We start from the raw sequence: 27,026 nt of genomic DNA on the forward strand, positions 1-27,026 counted from the left end.
AACCTCACTCTCATTTGAACTGATCAAAAGAGGAGAGAATACATACATACAGAGGTGAGTACAGACACACATCTCACTCAAGAGATAAATAGAGGGGAAAGGGGAGAAAGGGAAACTAGAGGGAGGACAGATTACAAGAGGAATTAAGCTGAAGCAAAATAAATTCTACCTAAGGATGTTTAAAAGTATTTAGAGCTGTTCTTATGGCAAAGAATGGGAATTTGAGGGGGTACCTGTCAATTTTGGAATGGTTAAATAAGTTTTGGTATATAAAACTAATGTGCTGCTGTTGTTAGTCATTCATTTTTGAAGAGGACTGGTGACATCACGGAGCAATGATCTGTGGGTAAACTGGATTGAAGTGAGGCAGTGTTGCACAGAGTCTTCAGCCTTGCTCTCTTCCAGAGACACTGAAATTCAGAAAGTAATGAAAGAAGTTGGTGTCAGAGAAACCTGGAAAGATCTGTATGAATGGATGCAGAATGAAGTGAACACAGTCAAGAGAACAATTTATACAGTGACACCAGTATGATACATGGCACCCTTCTCCTCAGAGAGATGGTGAGGAGGGCTCAGAGTACAGAAGTAATAAATAGATATATCTGTATTTGTGTGTGTGTGTGTGTGTACATTATTATCTAGAAGACACACTTAAGACTGACATTTTTTAGTTCCCCATAAATTCTTTTGCAGTACTGCCTGGGAAAAAAAGGCTTAGGAATTTATTTTTGGTTCTTGTACTGATTTTTCTCATATTAAGTTTCAATCTTGTTTATTTCCTTAGTTGTACTTGTCAGAAAGTTCCCCACAAGTAGGAGGCATACAGTAAACATTTGCTGAATGAATGAAGGAATGAAAAACCACCTGAGATCATTAGACCTACATAGGACATCAGAATTAAGGGCAGACATTATACTCAGGATAACCAGACCGCATTACCTTGGGCATGCTCAGCAGGAAGCATTGGCATCATTAACTTCTTGCTCCATTTTGGAGTGCCAGTGAATGATAAAGATGATGGAAGTATTCGTCCAAGCGAACAAATTCCCCATTATCTTTGGGTTCCAGACTGGAATTTACTTAAGCTTGAATTTGCTGACCATCAACAAAACTAGAATAATAAATAACTAGAAGGTTACATAGTGGGCCTGGGGTCAACAATCCTACCCTCCTGATAAGTAATTCTCCCATTCTGGAATCTCCTGTGAACCACTCAACTTTCCTGGGACTCATTTTCCCTAGTTAAGAAATTATACTAAATGGCATCACAAAAAATGAAATGGATGATATATCTAAGAGACCAGAAATGACTGCTTTGGCACAAAACAGCTGGAGTGGGAGTTATTTCTAAATCAGCTTTTCATTTAAAATCAGACCACTGACTTCTTCAACAAAGATCAAAATCAGTATTGAATTAAAAGAAAAAGGCATGCAATTGAAACGTTCTAACCTGCCCCTTTTTAAACAAGCTATTGGTACCCCAAACTGGCTTAAAAGAACAGATACTGACACTAGTACATTCTCCTAAGGAATATCCAGCTATCTCCAGTCATCCTGATTCAGATGGCTCTGGAGGAGAAGTGAGTATGGTGACCTGCACAGCTATCCCTCCCTCAAATCAAAGTCATGTCATCATTACTCTGATGGCCTGGTCTTCGGCAATCAAGGACGAACACAACAAGTGGTCAGTGCTAGCTGCAAATGATCTCTTGTTCAAATGTACCAGTTCTATTCATTTTATCAGTGATCTGGTCTAGTTTATATCTCCCTTAGTTTGCAGGAGAGGCTGAACATTTCTCAACCATCCACTCAAGTTGATGGGAAGGTCACAAGGATAATTAAACTACACTGGTTACTCTGTCGTGCATAGGAATGTGCTTGCACCTTGTTTGGAACCTAACCCATCTCTCTGAGTGTGCAGGTGACCAACCTCCAGTTCAACTAATGCCAGTGTGATTTCTGCAGAGATTTGCATTTTAACAAGCTAGAAGCCAAATTTGTTCTGAAATTATACCCAACTCAGAGAGTTCAAAGGGCTGACATCTGAAGATGCCAGTGGCAATTGTATTCCAGTCTTCCTGAAGGTGCACTCCCCAAATCAGGAACCATCTCCTCTGGGCTTTGACTTCTGAAGCTTTTGACAATATCAACCATCACTTCATCCTGGCCATTCTTTCTTCTCTTGACTTTCATGACCCTGCTCTCATTTGGTTCTTCCAGTCTGATTGCTTTTTCTTGGTAATCTCCTTCGCATAATCCATATTTTAATAAAAGTACTGCAAGATCCATCCTGGACCCTCTTTTCTTCTCTCTCTACACCTTTTCTTGGTGATCTCATCAATTTTCATCTCCATGTAGATGATTTATATCCAGCCCTAACCTCCTTCCTGAACTCCAGTCTTGAATCACCATTTCTAAAACTATTTGTTTCTCAGACATCTCAAATTCAACATGTCCAGAACAGAAGTCCCCTAAAGCTGCTCATTTCCAAACTTCCTTATTTCTGTTGAGGGCACTTCCATCCTCCTAGTCACCTAGTTTGGCAAATTCTGGCATCTTTGACTCTTCACTCTCCCACATCCCATATACACTAAGTTAAGTCTTCTTGAGCGACTCACAGTCACTTTTCAGTCAACTGTGACTGTTGGTTTAGTCTGTCATAGAAAAACATCTTGGACAATCTGGCCACTCTTTCCTCTGTTTTCATTAAGGGTGTTCCCAATGCCTGCACTACTCATAGTGTCAGAGATCATCAAAGATGGCGAAGCCCCAAGGCCATAGTGTACATAATGTTCCTTCTTGAACAGACACTTCTTTTAGAATGTACCTGACAATTCATTCTCCAGCCTTTGCTAAAAAAAAAAATCTTGAGTGAGGGGGAGTATGCAGCTACCCCTAGGCCAGTCCATTCTATGTTTGGATAGCCCTGTTGTTTAGGAACCTTTTCCGTGCACAGAGCTGAAATCTGCTACTTGGAAATTTCTACCTGTTAATGCTAGTACTACCCTCTGAGGCCTGGGAGACAAATCCAATCCCTTTGCAACACAGAGCCCTTTCAATATTTGAAGACAGCTATGTCTAATCCAGGCTAAATAATCTCTAATTCTCTCCCTACGTCTTTCCCTTCTTCTGGCTAAATATTCCTTGCTCTTTCAATTCAGTTTCAAAGTTTTTTCCCATCCCAGCTGGCCACCTCTGGATACTCTCCAGTTTAATGATGTCCTTCTTACAATATGGCATTTGCAACTGAACACCATATTCCAGATTTAATCTGGCTAGGGCAGAAGACAGAAGAACTGTCTCCTTATAGTCCTGAATACTATCTGGCCTAAAATTGCATTAACTTTTTTGGTTGCATATAACGCTAACTTACCTTTTAAAATGAAAATATTATTTAGCCAGATCTTTAGTTCATTATTTAATCATTTTTTTCAGTCATGTCCAACTCTTTCTGAGGCCTTATTTGGGATTTTTTTGGTAAAGATTTGCCATTTCCTTGTCTGGCTCATTTTACAGATGAGGAAACTAAAGCAAATAAGGTTAAGTGACTTGTCCAGGGTCACCCAGCTAGTGTGTGTCTGAAGCCGGATTTGAACTCAGGAAGAGTAGTTTTTTGCTGACTCCAGGCCCAGTGCTCTATACACTATGCCATCTAGCTACTCTTTAGTTTAGAGGCAACTATGTGGTGTAGTGGATAGAGTGCTGGATCTGGAGTCAGGAAGACTTAGGTCTTCCTTAAGCTTAGGCTTAAGTCAAGCCTCAGACAGTTCCAAATGTGTGATCCTAGGCAAATCACCTAATCTTTTGACCTCAGTTTCCTCAACTGAAAAATGAGGAAAAAAACAGAGCCTACCTTTCAGAGTTATTGTGAGGATTAAATAAGGTATCTGTAGAGTACTTAGCACAGTGCCAGGCATACAGTAGATGCTTCATGAGTGCTTATTTCCTTCCTTCTTTACTTTTCCACCTTTTTCTTGGAAAGTTGGTAGTCTACATTTCTAATAAGTTTCATTTCTTTAGATTCATCTCAAAATTCATTCCAGTCTGTCAAGACTTTTTAGATTCTGACTCTGTCATACAAGAGATTCCCTTTATTTCATCTAAGAATTTGATAAGTATGCCAACTATGCCTTTGTCCATATCACAGATTGCAGAGATTCCCTGATGATTCCCCTAGAGATGGTCTGGTTGTTTGATGAACAAAGCAGTTGCTCCTTTTAGGGTCCAGCCATATCAGATCCAAATATACCTGGGCACATGCTAATCTATGATGGGGTGCTTGTGCCTGGACTCCAATTCTGAGATCACACTTCTCCCTAGCTTCAAAACACTATCCCTGACAGTTTTCTCCCCAGCCCAAGGACACTATGCCTAGCAATAACTCATGAGTGGGTCCCAGTAAGACAAACTATCTTTCCCCACAATTACTCATAAGTAGGCCCCAGTAAAACAAACTATCTTTCCCCATCACAAGAACAAGCTGACCTCTGAAAAAATTCTCTTGTAAAACAAGACTATCTTGTAACCACAGAATTATTAAGTATTGATTTCCAAAGTTATCATAGTCAATCCAGAGGTCAAGCTATAGACATCAATTCTCAAAGCTATCTTACTACAGACATAACAGACCAAAACACGCCTGAGAAATCCCTTCCCCTGGTTTCCAATAGTGAGTGACACCTGTGACCAAGGCTGTAAATTATCACCTGATTAGCATACCTGCCAGATAATCCACTACTTTTCCTGTATAAGTTTTAGCATCATTCCTGTTAAGTTGCAAGTTCCTTAGGGAATGCAGGTTCTAAGGCGTTCTACCCACCATATTATTACAATTTACATTTATTGCAATAAAGGTTTGCCACTTGGACTTAAAGAATGTTCCAGCCCATGAATTCATTCCAGACAACTCTCTCCAGTACTCCAGTCCATGAGGGGTCCATGAACTCACACCCTCTTCAAACCTTATCAGTCTAGTTGATGCTTCTTTACACTCTCCATGAGGACAGCATGAGAAGCCTTGTTAAATGCTTTGCTGAGATCTATGTAAACTATCCCTGCAGCATTTCTCTGATTTACCAATCTCATAACCTTGTAAAGAAAAGAGGAAATGAGGTGAATTTGCCATGACTTACTCTTGATGAACCCATGCTGGCTCTTTCTTACCTCAGTTTCCTTTTCTAGACTAATTATCCCTTTAGTACATTCTAGAATTTTGCCAGCAATCTAAGGCAAGCCCACTGGTATCATTTCCAGACTCCAGTCTCTTAAGTTTTTCAAAATCAGAACATCTGTTCCTCTTAAGTCTTATACTACCTTTCCCATTCTCCATAATCTTTCCAAGGTAATTTATAGTGGCTCAGCAAACACATCTGCCAGTTCTCCTAGTCCTTTGGTATCTAGTTCATTTGGACCTGGCAACCTGAACTATCAAGAGTAGCTAGGTCCTCTCTTAATATCTCCCTTTTTATTTAGGATCTAAAATTCTCATGACCATTTTTTTCTGCTATCCTTTCCCATCTACATATTCTGCTCATTGACAGAGAAAGATACAGTAAAAGTTCTCTGCTGTCAATTACTTTGCTGCCATCCTCTCCACCCCAAGAAGGGGTTCTAGCTCATCTTTAAGCCTCCCTTTCCCCAACAGAGCTTAAAAAAAAACAATAAAACTCTTGGGTCCTGAGGTCGTGGTGTTCATTTTCTCTGAGATGTCAAAGAGTTAGCCAATCACTTGCAGTTATCCATCTTCTAGAAGATGTTTTCTATTTGGTGTGTCTCATTTTATTGGTCACAACACAATCTGCCTCACTTGGGAGTGGCATGGGACAGTGAAAAGAGCTTTGACTCCAAGACTTGACTCCACAGTCTGAACTCCTGAGTCCTGTTCTCTCTGATACTACCTGTGTGACCTTGGGCAAGTTACCTGACCTCTTCAAGTTCAGACGTACCATCTGTAAAATAGGAGGACTGAACTAATTTATTAACCTCTGTGGTCTTTCCCTGTTCTTGACCAACAGAGACTTAGAGAGTCTGACATTCTGAACTTTTTGTGACGAAACTTTTACAGAAGTGAAACAAGTAATCAGAACTATGAGGTTTTATTCACATCGATTCAGTGTCTTCACCTAAAAGGAAATGATGACATTTTCTGAGTGACTATAAAAATCGTAGCCCAAACACAAAGGCAGAAAGACCACATTCCTTTCCGAGAGTTACCTGTCCACTGCCGACCCAAACCGCACACACAATTTAATCTGCATTTAGGTTTCCCAAGGCAAACATGTCTCACTGTAAGCTAACTGATAAGGACACAGGAAGAACACTCCCAAACTCACAGTCAGTTTATGCTTTAACTGGATAAGCAGAAGCCAAAGGGTTGAATCTTCTCTTCTGACCACCCATCCCAACCCACGGAATGTTGGTCTACTTTGGTTGGAGACAACAACCACATATTCGGTGACATCATCAGGAGCTCTTCTTTTAATTAAAAATGGAAGTAGATCTCAGTTTAGTTGTACATTCGTGGAAATTTAATAAGAATTTCAAAAAAGTAGGTTTTTTTTTCCAGGAAGTTAATAACTGCACAATCGATTTCGCTTGTTCATCAGTTCTGCTTAGCTGGTATAAGTTATAAAGGACAGCATAACTTATATGCAAATATCATTACTTAAAACAGAGACTCACTGCTCAGGTAATAAGGGGGGGGGCATGGCCAATCCACTAAAGTGGGGGGGAACCCCCAGAAGGTGAACCAGTCCCAGAGACCATTGTATTTCAGAGCAAAAGAGCTTCCTGAGGTTGGAGATGGCATTGAAGGAAAATTCAGGCTTCCTCCTTTGATGCTTAGGATGCTATGACACAAAATTTGCTCTAAGTCCTTTCTGAAAAGACAATGGTCTGAATTTGTAGGACCGAATTCTTCAGTGCTGGGAATCCCAAACAGTTTTCCACAATTAGTCACAGCCTGTGGATTTTTAAATTTTCAAGCGGCTTTGAAATCAATGAACCTGAGAAGTGAATTACTCTCTCATCCCCTGGAGGGTCGGGTTTCTTCCCACCCTATTAAGGGTTCTGTAAAGAGATGGAAATGCACCTTCCAGGGAGGAACACCCAACTACATCCAAGATAATGTGATTTTTCTTGAACTCAATACTTATGTTGTTCCGATTCTCAAAGTTCAGACTCTCTTTATGCTGGTACCTGCATGAAATTAGAATCACTGCATTTATTTTCTTTGGAGCTAATCTGTTTCAGGGTATGTTTTTGTCATGTTTTCATGTGTTTTGCTTTTTATTCCAATGTCATTACCTGACATACTGCTGCAATCCTATTAAACCTTCCCTTGGAACTAAAGGGAAATCATTAAGCAAAGCAGATGGACCATTGAGTGTATCTGACAACCTGATGCCCCCACCTCTGTTCTCTGAGACGAAGATGGGATACTAACATTTGTATAGAAACAGTGAACGTTATTCTTAACGTCCTGAATGGGTGAATATTAATTCATAGCTAAGTGACATTTGGAGAACTTTCTCTGACTTGTTACAAAACCAGAAAGGATTACAATATTGTCACATGGTTACTATCTTGAAACAGGATGAGCTACCAGTAAGGAATTCAAACCTGTCCTTGCCACCTTATAATTAGTAAGAATGTTACTAGTAATCAGTTAGTTTCTATTTACCCAGGAGGAGAAGGTTTGACTTCGTTTGGCAGTAAGTTAAAGCTTAGATTTCAGGATCCTATATTGTCTGATGGGACATCTCCACCCGCAATCCCATTAGCATCTCAAACTTGGCATGTTCAAACCATGGCTGCCCCCAGCCCTCCTCCCAATCTCCCTATTCCTTCTATTGAGGTCCTCTTCCCAGTCCTACAGGACTGGAACCTTTAATAGCCTCTCCTTCAGTCTTACCTCTACTACCTGTCTTATACCTGACCTCTTATCTCCTCCCACAGCATGAACACCTTTGCTCAGGTCCTTACCAAATCCAAGACCACAGGAGAAGCCCTTCTTGTGGCCTCCCTCCTTCTAGTCTTTCCCTTCTTCTAACCATCCTACTCACATTGAACTGCCAAAAATCCTCCTCCTAATGCACACATCTGTGCCCCCCCGATGGCTTTCCATAGACTATGATCAAACACAGACTCTTCAGCCTGGCACTTCAGGTTCTTCATTGCATAGCACAAATCCATCTTTCTAGATTGACCTCGCTATATTCCCCTTTGGATGCCCTATCTTCCACCCACATCGTCCTTACTGTTCCTTGAATTTGGCATTAAATCTTGCCACCATCACTGTACAAACTGTCCCCTATTCCTAGAATGCATTCTCTCCTCAAGTCTTCAGCCTTGACTGGATCTTCAGGCACATGCACAGAGACTTTGTCTTGCTTTCTGGGAAAGTCATGAGTGGGAAGTATGTGGGCGAGACTATGGAGTACCTGTGGGTGCTGTAACTGGCTCTGATGGGCTGACCACTTGGAAAAGAGCAGGTTCTCTGGGTGTGGGGGCACTCAAAGGGCCAGGCAGCTTGGATCACCTCCTCGGCAGCAGCTATCTCTGGGGACTCCCTTGCATGTGGCAGCTACTGAGAGGAGGGGAGCCCATACCCACAAGCTGGCAGGCACTGCCTTAGCATCCCTGCGCTCAAGTCTAACTTGGCAGTCAGTGCAATATCAATGGCCCCTGGAGCACGAAGTGACATTTGTGAGTGATCTTTGACACACTGGCCCAGTAGAATCCTTGGTAGTGAACTTGGTGGGACTGATGCTATGTAGGAGCTGAGCTAAAATGAACCTACTCTCTGAAGAGACAAAGATGATGTGGGGGAGGGTATGTCCTGGAAGTACTGGGGGAAATGGCTGCACTTTATTCTTATTACATCTTTGAAGTAAATATTCCCTTGGAAAAGCTCATTGATTTGAAGTGCTTAAATGTATTTGAGGCACTTGGAAATGACCCCTAACAATGAGGAAGAGAGGACCACAGCTGGGAGTGCAGGAATTTGAGCTGCTGGAGGTTGAGAAAGACATCCAACCAACCTGTCAGGGCAGAAGGGCAGTTAAGAGTAGCTTGGTTCCCAGAGAGTGGGCCAGAATGTACCCTCTACATTTCTTAAGTTCAGATGCCACCTCCTTGGTGAAACTTTCCCCGTTCCTCCAAGTTGCTATGTCTCTTTCCCTCTTCAAATTACCTCAGACGATACATTTACTTATCTGCATATACGTTGTGTTCTCCTTCCCCCTCCCCCACTCCACCCCACTGTGAAATGTGAGCTGTTCAATTTTTGAATGTATCCCAGTGCCTAGCACAGTGTCTTGAAAACAACAGACAGGTGCTTATTAAATGTTTGTTGGATTAAATTGAATTGTTTAGTTGCAAGATAAATTCTTTTTCAAATTGGTTGAAAATGTCTGCGCATATCAAAAATACACACTGCAGCAAAACATTGTTTTCCAACTTCCTAGATTCTCTTTCTCTGCTACCTGAGTACTTTCCCAGGATGCACTGGGTGCTATCTCTATAAGTAGCATGTAGGACATGGTTATGTTGCCTAGCACACGACTGACGAAGGCTAGATCTCTGGTGAATCATACTGGTGGAGAATTTGTTGTTCACTCAGATCTCTCCTCATGCATGGGTATTCATCAGCAGCAAGTGTAATCATTTCTTTTAAAAAAAGGCAGGCAGTACTTGTATAGAATTCTATGATTCATGCTTCCTCTGGTTACCTCAGGCCATGGAAAGGATCCTAGAAAGCCTTCCCCTTCCATCACACTAATTCAGTATCTCAGTGGGTGAGGAAGACCACAGCTCTAAACTTTAAGCTCCATATTGTATCCAATGCAAACTTCGGATTTTACAGGTGCAAACCAGCAGTTAACGATCTTGGTGTCCCCTTTCTGCAAAACTGAGCTATGCCCCGGCATCCCATCATTTTTAAAGCAGAAAAGGATGTTTCAAATCATCCAATCCAGTCGCCGCATTTTACGGATATGGAAACTGAGACTCAGGGAAGGTGTGTGATGTGTGTCTACAGTTCTTTAGGGAGTCAGGGGCAGGGGCTCAGTTCTCTTTCTGCTAATTCTTAAGTTGGAAATTCTTAAAGTCAGAAAATTAATATATTTAATAGAAAGAAATTTAGTTTAAAGAAAACAATATATCATAATTTACTGAAGCAGTTTCTAGGACTTCCATCTTTTGACTTGGGAACCTTGTGAAATTCTTCCTTCTAAGTCTGCATATTTATTAATTTTCTGTCTTTTGGTTGAGGCTGGTCTACTTGGGTGCATGTGTGTGTGTGTGTGTGTGTGTGTGTGTGTCTAAGCACACATGTATGTGTGTGGCAAAAGAAGATGAGCCAGTGTTATGCTTCTCCCACCATAAGCTCTTCCCATCAGGTGTGGGTAGCATCACCAGACTTGACAAACAAGATGAGACTGCCAGCGGCTGGCTGGGGCGTTCCAGGTGCTCACGGGCACGTGTCGTTACAGACATGGAGCTCATACACAGCAGGCTTAATTCAACTCAATGGCCTTTAGATCTCATAAAGGCATGTAAAGACAAGCAGGTCACCATGACAACAGATCTACTTCTGAGAGTTTACATTTCAAGAACTAACCCTACCCATCCAGTCCCTCTGTTTTGCTTTCCTACTGTATACTTTGTCTCCTCTTCAGTTGGTTGGTTTTTGTTTTGTTTTTAATTTTATTATGTTTACTGTTAGTTCAAAGCAATTTCAACCAGCAGCTTAGTGAGACATGCCATCTCCCCTCAATGTTAACAGTCAGACTAGACTCCAGATGGTTGTGATGGGATCACTGTATCGCACCTGTGTTTGCTACCCACTGTTGGAAGTGTTCTTTCCAGGTGGCATGCCTCCCCATGACAGAACCAAGATATTGAGAGGTAGACAGGGTAAGACATGACTTTACATCTTTCTATTTGGGCCCAGACAGGTTTCCTTGATGAACAAATCACTCTTTTCCTTTGTGTATGTTGACACAGATGCCTTTTGGCCTGGATAGAGTCATTAGAGATGTTGGAGAAGCCCCATAGGAGTCCAGCTCATCCATCCCACACTGTTTTTAGTCCTTTGTTTACAGTGAATTCATAGGATAAGGAGATTTACAATGGCAAGGAACTGTAGAGATAATCTAGCCCCAGGGGTTTATGGAACCTCAAGAGGTCAATAGATATAATTTGGGGATTCACGGACTTGGATGGGGGAAAGAGCATCTTTATTTTCAGTAACCTCTAAGGAAAATTTAGCATTTTGTTCCATTATGCACAGGGGCAACAAATACAGTTTTGAGAAAGGGTCAATAGTCTCACCAGACTGCCATAATACAAGAAAGTTTAAGAGCCCCTGACCTAGCCTAAGACCCTCATTGAATAGATGAGGAACCTGAGACTTAAGGAGGTGACTTACCCAAGGTCACTCAATGAGTTGCGTAGTCTGGATTTGTCTGACTCTAAATCCAATGTTCTTGTCACATTTCTGAAATTCATTTTCCCCTTTCTTATATCCTTACTTGTCAAGAAGCCTCCTACTCCCAGATCAAGTGCTCCCTCCTTTTCCATAAAGCCTTTCCCAATTTCCTCCAGGCCAGGAAGGGCCTGTCTCCTAGACCTCACCTGATGACTCTTCTCTATCATTGAGAATCCTTCAATGGCTTCTGACTGCCCACTAGGAAAAGCACTACTGAGTCAGTCCAAGGATCAATATCTTCTTTAAGGCAGGCTGTGGGGTCAACCTACCCTTCCAAACTTATTCATACTCTTTCTTTCAGTGTGCTCCTTCCTGTCCCCTATACACATCTTGTGCTTTTGCTTATGTTGGAGCTTTTTCTTGAATTTCAGACCCTTTCCCTTCCCATGAAGCTTTTAAAAACCATCTCGAATGGAACTTCTGCTGGGGAGCATTCATTGATTGCCCTCATCAGTAATGACCTTTCCCTCCTCAGACCTCACTTAGCCCCTTTGCTCATGCTTCTCTTGAGCCCTTATGCATCATCTTGTACATCACAGTGGATTATAAAGTGTGAGTGCATATCTGTGCCTTATCAAAATTTTATATATCTCTTAGCACCTAAGGAAGGAAGGAAGGAAGGAAGGAAGGAAGGAAGGAAGGAAGGAAGGAAGGAAGGAAGGCAGGTTTATTAAATACCTATTTTTGTGCCAGGCACTGTTCTCAGCATTTTATAAATATTTCCTTTGATCCTCACAACAACCTTGGGAGGTCAGTGTTATCTCCATCTTACAGTTCAGGAAACTGAAGCAGAGGTGTGAGGTGGGGGTGGTTAAACGAGTCACACAGCCAGTAAACATCTGAGGCAAGATGTGAATTCAGGGCTTCTTAACTCCAGGCATTGCGCTCTATCCACTATGCCACTTAGTTTCCCCAATAGGTTCAACACACAGTAGGCACTTGATAAATATTTGTGGAATAGAATTGAAATGCACTAAATTATCATTTATCATAGCAGTTATTTGTATGTGGGTCATATCATTCTATATGTAAGCTCCATGAAGGCAGGGACTGTGTGATATCTGATGTTTCCCAGCATAAACAGCAGACACGTGACATGTTTGTGCTCATCCACTTCTGTTTTGGGGATCCGCTTGTCCCTTTCTTTCTTTCCTCCTTTCCCTCCACTCCTGCCCAGTTCTCTGCCCCTGTGCCCATGGGTACACTGTGCATGGTCCCTGGAAAAGGCACATAGAGAGGGTTTAATGGGTATGGTTGCTTAGAAGCATCCAAAACAAGCACTTATAGAGTGGAAAAAAGAGTTCTAGCTTCTCCTCCTTTGTTTCAAACTTTCCAATGCTCTCAGCTCTCTGCAGGGCAGTGCAGAGATCCTTATTGCCCTGAAGGTGTTAACCACTACAGCCATTCCTAATCATTCTATCCAGTTTCAGAGTGTTGAATATAACAGAGCTGGTTTGGGAAATCTCCTTTGGCCTCTTCTAACCAACTGGCTGTGATAACTGAGTCCACAGTAAGTGTGGAAAAAAAATTCTTAACTGGCCAGAGGCTCCAGCTGAGTGTCTCCTGAGGGAAGCATCAACCCCCTGAAATAGACATGCAGTGCGGTGCAGTAGATCCCACCATGGCATGGACACCACTCAGAGTGTTTGAGAAGAAGATGATGTTGAAGGCAGACTGATGGAAGCAAAGAACAGAAGAGGATGTGCTAAAAGAGCATGTGGGGGCTGATTAAAGAATACCAGCTGGACAGATGATTCAGATTATTACTAATGTTTAAGAAAAAATAGGTGGGGGGGGGCAGCCTTTGGCACTTAAGAAAATGAGGCAACAAGAGTGGTGTGAACAGATGCTTAGTAAGTTCCCCCCATTCACTATCAGTCAATCCTTGCATATGACAACATTGATACACAGTGCAAGACTGAGGTGCCCAACCTAAGGTTCTGTGGCTATTGAGCATTTTGTGGCAAGGGATCTGGCTCAGAGCTGCTTGGCCTTTCTGAAGAATCATTGAGACTACAGCTACATGAACTAGCAATTATTCTTTAGGGACACAGAAGTACTACGAAAAGCAATGGGCTTCTTGGGCTGGATAACAGCACACTGGAATAGATTAAGAATTAATTGAATCACCTGGCTTACCAAGTTTTGATGTGGATGATAATCTCTAGTAATAAAAGCAAAAATAAGAATACTGGTAATGGTTACACCTCTAGATTATTATTACAGTGTGCCAGCACTGTGCTAATGCTTTAAATTGTTATCTCACTTGATCCTCTGGGAGACAGGTGCTATTATTATCCCCATTTTACAGATGAGGAAATTGAGGTAGACAGAGGTTAAGTGACTTGTCCAAAGTCACACAGCTAGTAAGTGTCTGAAGCCAGATTTGAACTAAGGTCTTTTTAGTGCAGTGGAGAGAGTACACGATTTGGAGTCAGAAGACTCATCTTCCAGAGTTCAAATCTGGCCTCAGCATTTACTAGTTATGTGACCCTAGGCAAGTCACTTAACACTGTTTGCCTCAGTTTCCCCCTCTCTAAAAAGAGCTCAAGAAGAAAATGGCAAACTACTCCTGTATCTTTCTTTGGCAAGAAAACCCTGAATAAAGTCATGCAGAGTCAGACATGACTGAACAACAAAAACTTCTTGTGTTCAGGCCCAGTGTTCTATCTCCTCACCACCTAATGACCTGGATAATCTCTAGTGGAGTACCTGTTCAGGTTAACATTTTGATCAGTTCCTGGATGAGGGACATGAGTAACCTGACTCCTTCCTCTTAGCAATTCTCATCCATTTAAAAAATGTCTATAAGACAGGAAAGTATGTGGAAGAGTTAACACATAAGGTGACAAAATAAGGATTTCACAGGATTATTTGAGGGCTCAAATTGAGGAATATAAAATTATTAGTAATAAAAGTAAATTCTTAAATTCAGATGAAAAAATCAATGGCACAAATATCTAATAGCGAAGATAAAGCCAATGAAAAATTCATGTGAAAAAGACATAAGGGTTTAAGTGGACTGTAATTCAATATAAGTCAATCTAAGAGTGGAGCGTAACTCAATATAAGTCAATATAACGGACACAGCAGCCACAACTGAGAATGCAATTTTAGGTTGAATAAACTAAAGGAGGGAGGTCATAGTCCTGCTGTACATGAACCTAGTTCAATCGTATCTAGACAACTGTGTGGAGTACTGGATTAGTATGCTTTAGCTCAATTTAGTGAACATTGATTGATTGCATTTATCTTTGTTGGAAATGACATTGATAAGCTCACCTCGAAGGGTAAACCATGCTAGTGAAGGGATTAAAAAGTGTTGGTAGAAGAATATGAGGATCCTTGGACTGAAGAAGAGAATATTTATGGGGAAAGTTATCTGTCCCCAATGGGGAACCCACTACTGTCAAAGTGGCCAAATCTAATTTTGGACAGCAAAAATAGCAAAGAAAGCCTCTAGCGTCTTCTCTGACTAACCCTCCTCTCTGAAGCCAGGTGAAGTAAGCCCGTTACCCATGACAGTTGGCATTTATTGAGCACCCACAATAGGATCTCTGCTTCTTCCATTAACATCATGACCTCATTCTCTCCTGTCTTTTTTTCCTGTTCCACCAGTCCTCCCACTTCTTAGCTTCTTCAACAAAACAAAATTAAGATGATCATCTCTCATTCTCCTTTCTCAACCCATGTGGAGGCAAGATGGGGGAGGGGCCAATGGAGGAAAAGAACTGGTTTCAAAGGACAAAAAAAGCTGGCTAGTTATTGTCCCGTGAATAAATATATAATGTTTAAACATACTGGGAAGAAGCAAGAAAGAAATGAGTGCAATTCCCTCCTTATCACATTTTAGAACAGAACTTTGTAACAAAAGATTTTTTTTTAATCAGGCACAAAATATTCAGAGAGGCATTTAGAAGGATGGAAAGATAGACAGACAGATGCCCAAAGATTCCTTTAGTACCAGTATTCTTCCATGGACACTATTGGGCAGGAAGATAGAGAATGTCATGATCTTGGGAGGATCAAAATTCAAAGTAACCCCAAGGTTCCTTGGTGGGGAAAAGGTTACTTGATGGGAAAGTGCATAGTGGGTGTGTGGAGTGTGCCCAAGAGGTGGAAAAGGACAACGGCTGGAAAAGAAAGTGAACTCTTCATCAGCGATCAACAAGCATGCAGTAAGCATCTATTATATGCTCCAGGCACTGTGGTCAGGATTGGAGATACAAAGACAAAAGCTAGACAGTCCTTGCACTATGTGAGTACTTGGAGATTTTAAAAGCATCAGAAAGTCAAGAAGCATTGTCCACATTCAGGCAATTTTCGCTGTCAAAAATCAGTCAATCAGTGCTTACTCCCTGCCAGGCCCTGTGCTCAGGGGAGGGTCTGGTGTATCAGGAAAAGTTTTCTGCAGAAGAGTCTATGGAAGGACAGGGACACAACCATGTTGGACGAGAAGGCAGAGCAGGGGCTTCACATCTGCCCCAACTGAAAAGACAGATCCATCAAAATGGGAATTTATAGACAGCTTTACAAATATCATCTCACCTGATCCTCATAACAATCCTGGGAGGAAGGAGCTGTTAGTGTCCCAATTTTACAGATGAGGAAACTAAGGCTTGGAGAGGTTGGAGATCTTGCCCAGGGTCACCCAGTGTATAAGCTATCTAAGGCAGAAATTAAATGCAATCTGCCAGTCTATAGGGGAATCTGGGCGCGCACTTAGAGACAGAAATAGGAATTTCTCTTGGCATACCAGGTTCCTATAAAATTAGAAAGATAGGCAGGTAGCAAGCATTTACTACACATTGTATGAGTGTATGTATGAATGGATGGATGGATGTACTATATACGTATGTATAATGTCTTCTATTCTAGGCCCCATGCTAAGTGCTGCAGATACATATACAAGCAAACAGAAGGCATCCCTGCACTCACTGAAGAAGATAAGCCATGAAAGGAGCTGACATGGGGGATAGTAAAGGTGCCCAGAAGGAGGCACAGAAGGCAGAGTCAGAAGCATGGTCGGCCTAGGCCCTTCCCAAAATGGAGGCCCCAGGAAGAAGTCACCAATGGGGCTGGCCAGGAGGGAGGACGTTCCAGAGTGGGAAGGCCCCAGGCACTGAGGGAAGAACCAGGGAAAGAAGGGGAGGACAAGGAAAGGGGACGCACATTTATTAAGCATCTACTGTATGCCAGGCTCTGTGCTAAGTGCTTTTTACCAAGGTATCTCATTTGATCCTCACAACAACCATAGGAGGTAGGTATGATCATTGTCCCCATTTACAGTTATGGGAAGTGGGGCAGACTGAAGTGAAGTGACTTGTCCAGGTTCACACAACTAGTAATTATCTGACGCCAAATCTGAACTCAGGCTTTCCCGAGGCCAGGACCAGTGCTCTCTCAACTTATGCCACCGAACAGCTGAGACATGATGGTCAAGTCCAAAGACTACGGATAACACTACGTAAGAGAAAGAAATTCCAAAAGCCAAAGAAAAAAAATGACTTCATTTTACATAAGAGGGGTCTGACTCAGAGATTCAAAGGATCAGAGTTAACGCAGACCTAGAAAATCATCCCCTTTGATAGACTGGGAAACTGAGGCCCAGAGGGGTGAACTCCACCTTCTCAGTCTCATGACCACCTGGTGCTACTCTGTGCTTTTTATAGAGGTTTTTATTTTGATTTTCACTGGCATCGTTTGTGTTTTCAGCTCTTAATTTCCTAATATTTATCTTCTGCATGTATACACATATACACACAAAAATACACATGTACACATATGTAAATAAAACATAATTACCTGTATGCAGAGATATGTGTAATATGTCTACACCTATACATAATACCCAGAGTCATTTCTCATAACAAAGAAAATAACAGAAAGCAGAAAAAAGCAGTTCAGTCAAACTAACCAGCATCAATCCAACCAGACAGTATCTGCATGGATGCTGTGTTCCGTACCCGTAGTTCCCCCTCCTCCCTGACAAGAAGAAAGGCCATGTTCTCAGGTCTTTTCTTTGGGACGGGGTGCAGCCATCACAATCGCATGGCACAGCAGGAGGGTCTTTCCATTCGCACTGTTGTAGTTGGGTATGTTACATCCTGGTTCTGTTCCCTTCCATGGCATCAGTTCATACAAGGCTTGCTTCCCCTCATGCTGCTCCTTTGAAACCTTGCCTGTACCTAAGACCACCCCCAGAGCTCCCTTCATCAGATGATGGAGTACAAGAGCCAGCTTGTGGGTTGCTAGAAATTAAAAATATGTTCCAGGGACTAGTCCAGAAACACAAACTCATAAGTTTCTTGTCATAGGGTCTGAGTGCTACCTTTACCTCCTGGCTGGCCCCCAGAATTCAGATTAAATGTATTTCTATGACTCACTAATGATAAAATAGATATCTTAGAAACCCTTTTCCAATGAATATATCTAGGATAAACAAAATCATCCAAAGTGAATCATACAAACGCACACAACTCCCATGAAGATACAGCTTGAAGGAATCCTCAATAGTCTTTGGTCCAACTTTCTAATGAGGACAAAGTGAGGCCTCCACAGGGGGGCAGAGTTCCCCAGGGTCACAGAGGCCAGGGAGGTGAAGTTGGCCTAACTAGCAGCTCTCTAGATTCCTGGTCCACTGATCTTCTAGCCATGTGGCTGTATCAGTCACTAGGACAGTCACTGGCCTATCCCAGTGCAGTGGCCACCATCAGTCATCCTCTGGTGGAAGAGCAGGACCAGTATGGTGTCCCTGGATTTGAGTTTGTTCCGGAAGAGAACCACTCAGGGAGGATGAATTTCCAAGTGAATGAGGATGGTCCCAGCCTACCCTTAGATACTTCCCTGTCTTTGGAGTTTGGAAATGTAACTTCTTCAGGGTATAGAACTTCTAGAACTCCCTACACTGAAGCAAGTGGCACAGTGGACAAAGTGCTGGACCTGGAATCAGATCTGAGTTCAAATCCAGCCTCAGACATTCACTAGCCCTGGACACATCATTTCACCTTTGTCTGCTTTAGTTTCCTCATCTGTAAAATAGGAATAACAACACCATCCATCTCTCAGGGTTGTTGTGAGGATCAAATCAGATGCCTGTGAAGCTCTTTCAGATCTCTTCATTCCTCTTTAAACGGCCTAAGGCTGCCTCTCCCCGGCCCTCTCAGATGAGAGCCTTGCTTTGTCTTACTGAATAAATAAAGGCCATTTGCCAAGAGCTCTGTCTTCTCCACTCCTCCTCATTTCACATGTCCCAGATCCCTTCTGCCACTAGCTCCTCCTTCATGCCAGTCTCCCATCATGAGGTGGCCGTTCTTGCCAAGGCTAAGAGCACAAACCATCCCGGTTCATGTCATCTTCCCCCAAGAGAATTCCCCTTGTATCACCCCCACTCTCCTGCTGATCTTCAGTCTCTCCCTGTGTGCTGGCGGCTTCCCTACTGCCAATAAACAAGTTCACGTCTCTCCCATCCTTAAAAACCTCTCATTTGACCATCCATCCCCACCAGCTGTCATTCCATGTTTCTTGTCTCCTTATGAAGGCAGGCTCTAACAGGCGCCTTCCCCTCCTTTCCTCTCACTCTCTTCTTGGCTTCCCATCTCATCATTCAATCGAACCGACTCTCCCATGATTTCTTAACTGCCCATTCTAATGGCCTTTCTCAGGCTTCATCCTTCTTGACTTCTCTGTGGCCTTTGACAGTGTGGATCACATTCACCTTCATTTTGGGTTGGGGGCCCCTACTCCTTCCTGGTTAGGTTGTTGTTCAGTCTCGTCTGACTGTGTGACCCCATTGGGGGCTTTCTTGGCAAAAATACTGGAATGGTTGTGCTGTTCATCTCCAGCTCATTTTATAGATGAGGAAACTGAGGGAAACTGGGTGAAGTGACTTGTCTGAGCCCACATTGGAGCTCATGTCTTCCGGACTCCAGGCCCTGCACTCTATCCACTGTACCCTAACTGCCTTGGTTATCCTCCTCCTTAACTGGTTGCTCCTCCTCAGTCTCCTTGGCTTTGTCCAGGTCATGGACACGGCCCAAGAGTGTTTCCAGGGCTGGGTCCTGGGCCCTCCTCCCTTCTCCTCTATCCTACTGTACATGGTGATCTCACCAGCTCCCACTGATTCCATTATCATGTCCAGCTCTGCTGACCCCCAGTCTTACATCTCCAATTGTTTTTTGGACATCTCAGACTGGATGTCCTACAGATATGTTAAATTAAACACATCCAGAAAGGAATTACCCATGACCCTTTTTTCTCCTCCTGAATTCTCTATTATTGTTTTTAATGTAATGTTTTATTTTTCTCCACTTACATATTACAACAAATTTCTAGCATTTTAAAAAAAGTTGTGAGTTCCACATTGTATCCTTGCCTTCTCCCCTCCCTGAGATGGCAAGCAATCCAATATAGTTTATACACGTGCCATCATGTAAAACATTTCCAGGTTCTTCTCTATTCTCACTGAGAGTCCCACCATCCTCCCAGTCCTTGACTCACCATGTAGGTGTTATCCTGGGCTCATCACTCTCACCAACCCTCCTCTATCTCCACATCTAATCTCTTGCCAAAGCCTGTCAACTGCCCCTTGACAACACCTCTTACACATGCCCCTTTCTCATCTCTGCCACTACCACTGCCACCACCTTGGCACAGGCTCTCATCATGTCACATTTGCACTATTCAAACAGCAACTGTAGGGGTCTCCACCACAGGTCTCTCCCACCCCAGTCCAGCCTCCACCCAGATCTGATCGTGACAAAACCCCCTGCCTCTCCCCAACTCCCCCTTCCCAATTAACTCCATGATTCTCTATCACCTCCAGGACCAAACATAAAATTCTACATTTGGTACCTGTCAGTCCTAGACCTATACCCCATCCCCCACATCCCTGCAGTGACCCTGAATAAGACACTCCATTTCTCAAGACCTCATCACCTCCTCCTGGCTTCTTTCAAGTCCCACCCTCTTCAGGAAGACTTTCCCTAATTCAAATGCCTTCTCCCTGTTGATTCTTCCAGTTCATCTCGTATGTGACTTGCTTGAACATTGTTATTCTCATGGTGTCTCCCACCATTACACTCTGAGCATCCTTGGCTCTATGTCCCTGAAACAAAGTAAGTGCTAAATAAATGTTTGCTGACTGACCAGTGAACTTTATGTACCCTAAAGCCTGACATAGAAACTAGCTATTAGAATGATCACTTAGAGAGCTGTTGGGGGCACTAAGAGATTCTAGGATTGACCTGTAAGGAACAAGACTAAATAGCATCTGGGGGGGCCCCCAAAGCTAGCCCTCTTTTCACCATACAAGGCTGCTTCTCAAATATAGTTATAATTTTTCTGGCTGGATTTGATTTGCAAAATGTCGATTCTGGAAGTAAAAAGAATCCTGAATTCTTACTTTCATGTGAGAGAGATTTCACTGCACTACAGATATCAGCTAGACTCCTGAAAGGGCAGGGACACAGTGCTCTGGAGGGCCCAGGAGGGACTGTTAACACCTCATCACTGGTGCTTGCTGAACTGTCTCATACAATCCAGACAAATCCAGAAATGCCAGCCTGGATGGACGGTCCTTCCCCAACGTGGCAGTGGCATTTCTGATCCTCTTAGTTGAGTTAAACTCTGTGGAAGCCAGTCCCCCACGTGTCCTGATGTCTTAGTGACTGACAGGGACGGCTGGGTTTATGACTTAATGATCACATTTGCTACCTCTCCAGCCTACGTTCTCACTGCCTACAATCCAGGACAATTCGAACAGACCTGGACTGGCTTGTCCAACCTCTTCTCATTGGCTGAGTTTGGGTCTCAGAGGGTTGTCTGCCAACCTGCTGCTGTCCTCTTCTTTACCAAGCACAATTCCAGGCACGGATGAACACACAAACCACTGAGATTCTATGCTGCAAGTACACGAACAAAGGAGTTCAAAGCTAAGGTTAAAATAATATAAAATCATGAAGGGTGAGAACAGTGGATGGGACAGATCCCTCCTCATCACGGGCACGGCACGATTCTATCATGTCTCATGAACACATCCGTCAAGCCAAGAGTGGACAGGTCAGGCCCTCAGACCAGAAGCTATCTGTAAACCAGGGGAAAGGGCAAAGGATGTGCATATGTGCATGCCTGTGGGTTGGAAAAGCAAACTGTTATTATAGGAGGGGCCATGCAGAATATTCTACCTGTACAGCAATATATGCATATATGTATACATGTACGTGCCTGTGTGTTTGAAATGCAATCTGGTATCGGAGTGGCCATTTAGAATATTCTACCTGCATACATACATGCATGTATATATGTAGATATATACATGCATGTGTGTTTGAAATACAAGCTGCTATAACTGGAGGGGCCATACAGAATATTCTACATGCATAAACACACGTGAATATATGAGCCTGTATATTTGAAATGCAAGCTGCTATTATAAGAGGGGCTAAATATATTATTATACACATGTACGCATATATATACATATATATGTTTGAAATGCAAGCTGTGATTATGGGAGGAACCATATATGACATATTTATGTGTATATATGACATTTATATGTATTTATACACGCATGTGTCTATATTTGTACATGTGAGTATAAGTAAGATAGTGGGACTCCAAACTGAAAAGTTGTCTGTCCCAAGTTGGAAGACGATGGAATGTCCATGACTAATAAGATAAAATCTGGAACGATGACACCTTGTTTCCTGTAAAGACAAAGTCCAGTATGTGACATTTTCTATTGACTGGGTAGAAAGGGCATCCCCTCTATTAAACTTGGTCTGTGTAACTATGGGAAGGGCAGAGAAGGCAGGGAACTCTGGGTATTCGCTCCTTGTCTGCTTCCTGCTGGCAGCAGAAAAGGGGAGACAAGGGAAAGAAACAAGAAGTTAGCCTCCTGCCTCTGGCCCTGCAGGGCTCCCCCTCCTCCCTGTTTGCTGTGTTCCTTGGTCTGGAAACTCCTTACTTCTCTCTTTAGACAGCAGTAACAACATGGAATTTACGGAATAAGACTTATTTTTAAAGTTGGTTTTGTCCAATGGAGGGTATGCAGAGGTCAGTCAGTCAGTGAATAATCATTTATTCAGCACCTACTATGTGCCAGGCCCCGTGCTAAGTGCAGGGGATACAAAAAGAGGCCAAAACCAGTCTCTGCTCCCTGGAAGCTCACAATCTAAGGGGGAGACAATATGCTGATGATATATACATGCTAATATGTATACCATGCTAACGTTATATACCAAGTGAGCTCCATACCGGATCAACAGGAAATATTTAGGAGGGGAAGAAAGAGCAGAGAAATAAGAGCATTGGTTTTCCTTTGATTCTGAGTATTTCTCTTCACTCCTGTGGCTGCTTTTGTAATGACCAGTTATGTTTCAATATGTTCATACCCTGGAGCCTTTCACGCACAAGGTAAGCAGTTTCTCCCAAGAAAATAAATATATCCTAACATGCAGTGCCCATTCTGTGACTCAGCAGAGTGGAGAGCTGCCTATGACTGGCACAGGGGGTTGATGGGAGGAACAGACACTTATTGGGTTTTGCATTGGAAGCCTTGGGATCCCCTCTTGGCAAACCTCAGTTTCTTCTCTAGTAAAATGACCACATGGTATGCAGAGAACTGACAAAGCCCCTAGGGCAGAGGGTGGACTCTCTGTGGGGAATTTATGGGAGGAGGGTCCAGAGTTGTACAGGATAAGCAAGCCATAGAGGTGTTGCAATGTCTATTTTTGGAAGGAAACCTCACAATAACAAGATCACAAATCTGTGGAGCACTGGAGCATATGTGCCTAGTTTTATAGGGCTGCCAGGGAGAGGAAAATGCACTATATAAAAATGCAAGTTGTTATCATATGGGCCCTACAAGGGAGCCCTGGTTCCCAAACACCTGTTCCCACCGGCTCACTCCAGTGAAAAGCCTGGGTTTAAGGCACTGAAGGATGGAAGAGAATGGGAAAGCTACCTTAGAGAGTCACCAGAGAACAGGACTCCAAAGGGGTTTGGATGGGGACAGGAAGGTCAGCAAAGGTCTGGAGAGCAGGCCCAGACAAAGCCTATATCTGGACTCCTAGGCAGACTGGGGATTGGTTGGGGGGGGGGGGAGGGAAGGGAAGCAGTGGGGTGTGCCCACTTCACATGTTCTCCTAGGGCTGGTCTATAAAGATGCATTCTTTATGAGTAGAGAGCTATCTGATCATTAGCAGTGGCCAATTAACCTGTGGCCTATTATGAATTAGCAGTGTCATTAAATTAAGAAACTGTCTTTGAGGAGCATGTCTGTACAACAAGCTCCCAGTACAGGTTAAAGATATAAAAAAGGTCAGGTTAGCTCATTGTCCCAAGTAGTCACTTGGGCAAGACGTAGGGCAAAGCATGAAAGAGGGAGGGCAATGAAGCAGAGGAGGGAGAAAGAAGTTTGGTTTGGTGCACAGGGGGGCAACTATTTCACCTCTCTGTCTTCTCAGTTAAATAAGGAGAGGGGTTCCGTGTCAATCACTCAAAAATAGCAGACTTGGATAGGTAAACTTTCTCGGGCTTCAGGGCTGGCCCTGGGCAAAACTGCATGGGCAAAGCTTGGTTTACCTTGTCCCTTTGTCAACTGCCTTGCAACTCTGACTTCTCATTTAACCTCCCAAGCCCCACTTATGCTGTAAAAGCTTTTTCCTAGAGTCTCCTAAGAAAAGACTCCATTTAGACAGGTATATCTAAGTGGTATGCCGCATTCCAGACTTATTCTTGGCCCCTATTCCCCAGTCCATCAGTGAAAGGTACTCCACTCAAGAGCTAATGGGTGACATCTAATTACCCCTCCCAGTAAAACATCTGCCATTTAGCAAAAAGATCCCTCTCCTCCCTCTACTTCTTGCTTCAGTCCATAGGGATGTCTAACAGGCAAGTCTCTGACTTTCAAGTGGACAGTGGAGACAATTCTGATTCTTAGTTTTCTTCTCTCAGGAGAGGTGCATGCCCGAGCTAGAACTGGGTTAATAACAAGGCAGAGAAGCAGAGCTGTAGACAGGAGGAAGCGAAGGTGAGCAGGCAGAGTGGCTGCAGTCTTGGTAAGCAGTGAATGTCTTCCTTATTCCAATGGCTTGATGACCTCTCAGAGGACCTGTTCAACTTCCCATGTGATTCTTGCCCATGAGCTCCACAGAGGATCTATACCCAGTGGCTTGGCAAGACTCATCATAAGCCTTCCTTGGGGTTACGGTACCCTCTTGTGCTTGTGGACCATTTGGCCTTTCTCCCTCCCACTGGAGGGCTCCCTCACCTCCTTTTTCAAAGCACACATCTTCCTTGGCAACTCTTGGGTGTAGATCAGACTTGCCCCCTGCTTATCCCTCTCAGTTATCTCTCCACTGCTCTGGGTCTCATCTAGCACTTTAGTGATGAATGCTTCTCAAAATGGCAACCATACAACATCACTGGGAAAATATGCATTAAAAGAAGATTTGTTTTTGTTCCAAAGAGCACTTTGGGATCACTGAAAACACTGCTATCCTCCAAATGCAATCCAACAAACTCTTCCTTATTAAATTTCGGGTCCAAATCATATAGCCAACCAGCAAACAAACATTTATTAAGTGCTTACTTAATAAATCAGGCACTATACTAAGCACTGAGAATAGAAAGGCGGGTGAAAACATACCCTGCCCTCAAGGAGTCCACAGTCTAATGGGAAATATGTGTCTACACACACACACACACACATATACAGATATCTTTTTTCTTTTCTATTTTACGGAAAGGTTCACATCTGTCAAATTCATAATTTAGAAGAAAGGTCAAAATAAGAAAGTAGGCAGTGATCGCTGTTCTCCCAACTGCCCTGCTGAGTAACAGCATAATTGGTGATTGTTTTTTCCTATTAAAAAAATCATCCCCTCCTTGAGCTGAGCTCTAATGGAGTTCCTTTGTCCTCTCATGACTGTGCTGTTTCCAGCAGGTAACCTCCTTGGCTGCTCATCTAGACATCATCTTCAAGTGTGTCATTTCAACATCCTCATCAGAGATCCAAGTGTTAAGTATACAAATGGAGTAGTTCTGCTCTCACTGATGATGAAGATAGATTGTTAGAGAAACACACAGATCGGCTCCATTTTTCTGTTGTCCTGCCAGTCCAATCTGTACATCAAGAGCTAGACCAGTCTGTTCCTGTGTTTTCCCTTATAGTGCTCTGACTCGCTTACCCCTGACTTGATGAAATTTATTTGTCTGTACTGTGTACTACTGATTAGTAGTAAGTCTTGCTCCCTAGAATTTCACACAGCACCGAGCACCATACGCTATCATGCGTTATTTTATATGGTAGTTATATGTTTGCATTACATCTTTTTTTTTTAATTGTAAATTCCACAAGGAGATCTGAACTTTGGCTGTCCCCAGCACTTCTGTACACCGTGAAGCAATACCCACAAATGTGGAATTGGATTGAATTGAATTCATAAGTAACTTACTTTGGTCTAGTGCTGGATTCGTGTTTTCATCAATATGAGCACAACTCCACATATGCAGACTGTATTCATCATTAAGGATTTGTATAACAGGAAGAGAAGGCAGGCCTGTCATACAGGGAAATTGAGGGACTACAGATAGTCCATGGGCTCCATTGACAGATACCCTTGGTATTGACAAGATCCAGAGGAAGACCTCCAGCACATTGGGTGACTCCTTTATGAAGGATTTATGAAAGGCAAGGACAAGAATAAGACAAGAAGAAAAGGGGGTCAATAGTTGCTTCGCAGTAAATCTCCTTTAAATGCCTAAGAGGTCTGTGTGCTATCATGGAGAGCAGAAGAAGGGGTAAAGTGAAGAAGCCCTGTATTCTCCTTCTCTAAGGCAAACTGGGGCTTGGGACTCCAGGTAAATAATTCAAATCAATAAATGTTTATTAAAAATCCCTGCTTTATGTAAGATGCAGTAAGATGTAAAAAAACAATATGGCCCCATCATTGTGGAGAAACGTTGGCAACCTGAAACCTAAAGGGAATAAGCCAGAACCTGGACTTACTGGTGGGAGAAAACAGTAGCATTTCAAGGGCAGGAGGTCTGCTGTATCTTTTGGCAACATGAGATGCTACAGCTCAAAATCAGAAACATAGACTCTGGAAGGAACCTCAGAGTTTGCTGCTGTTTTTCAACTGTTTTTTCAGCCATGTCCAATTCTTTGTGATCCTATTTGAGGTTTTCTTGGCAGAGATACTACAGTAGTTTGCCATTTTCTTCTCCAGCTCATTTTACAGATGAGAAAACTGAGGCAAACAAGGTTAAGTGACTTGCCCAGGGTCACACAACTAGTAAGTGTCTAAGGTTAGATTTGAACTCAGGAAAATGAGTCTTTCTGACTCTAGGTTCCACATTCTACTGCGTCACCAAGCTGATACAATTCTCTATTTTACAAGTGAGGACACTCAGACACTGCCATGTGGTTTTGAATGCGTAGCTAGAAGTTTTTCACTAAATGAATGAAGAAAATAACCTAAGAAGGAGCTTTCAAATAGCAATGATGCTACATGGTCTTTCCAAAATG

The 27,026-nt window shown here is 42.8% G+C and overlaps 1 protein-coding gene across 12 annotated transcripts in view; it reads right to left on the reverse strand.

The window, feature by feature from the left end:
- The window catches only part of ULK4 (unc-51 like kinase 4), a 674,194-nt gene that overhangs the window by 8,480 nt on the left and 638,688 nt on the right, over nt 1-27,026 (reverse strand). The window contains exon 38 of one of the 12 annotated variants that reach the window (XM_072651423.1): nt 227-410. The exons of the other annotated variants lie outside the window; for them this stretch is intronic. Within the exon in view, the coding sequence (XP_072507524.1) occupies nt 297-410 (114 nt within the window). The 3' untranslated portion in view covers nt 227-296. Of the gene's footprint in view, nt 1-226; nt 411-27,026 lie in introns of those variants that run through there. 12 annotated transcript variants of the gene reach the window in all.

Source organism: Notamacropus eugenii, chromosome 3, assembly GCF_028372415.1.
Source record: "Notamacropus eugenii isolate mMacEug1 chromosome 3, mMacEug1.pri_v2, whole genome shotgun sequence".
Taxonomy (NCBI): domain Eukaryota; kingdom Metazoa; phylum Chordata; class Mammalia; order Diprotodontia; family Macropodidae; genus Notamacropus; species Notamacropus eugenii.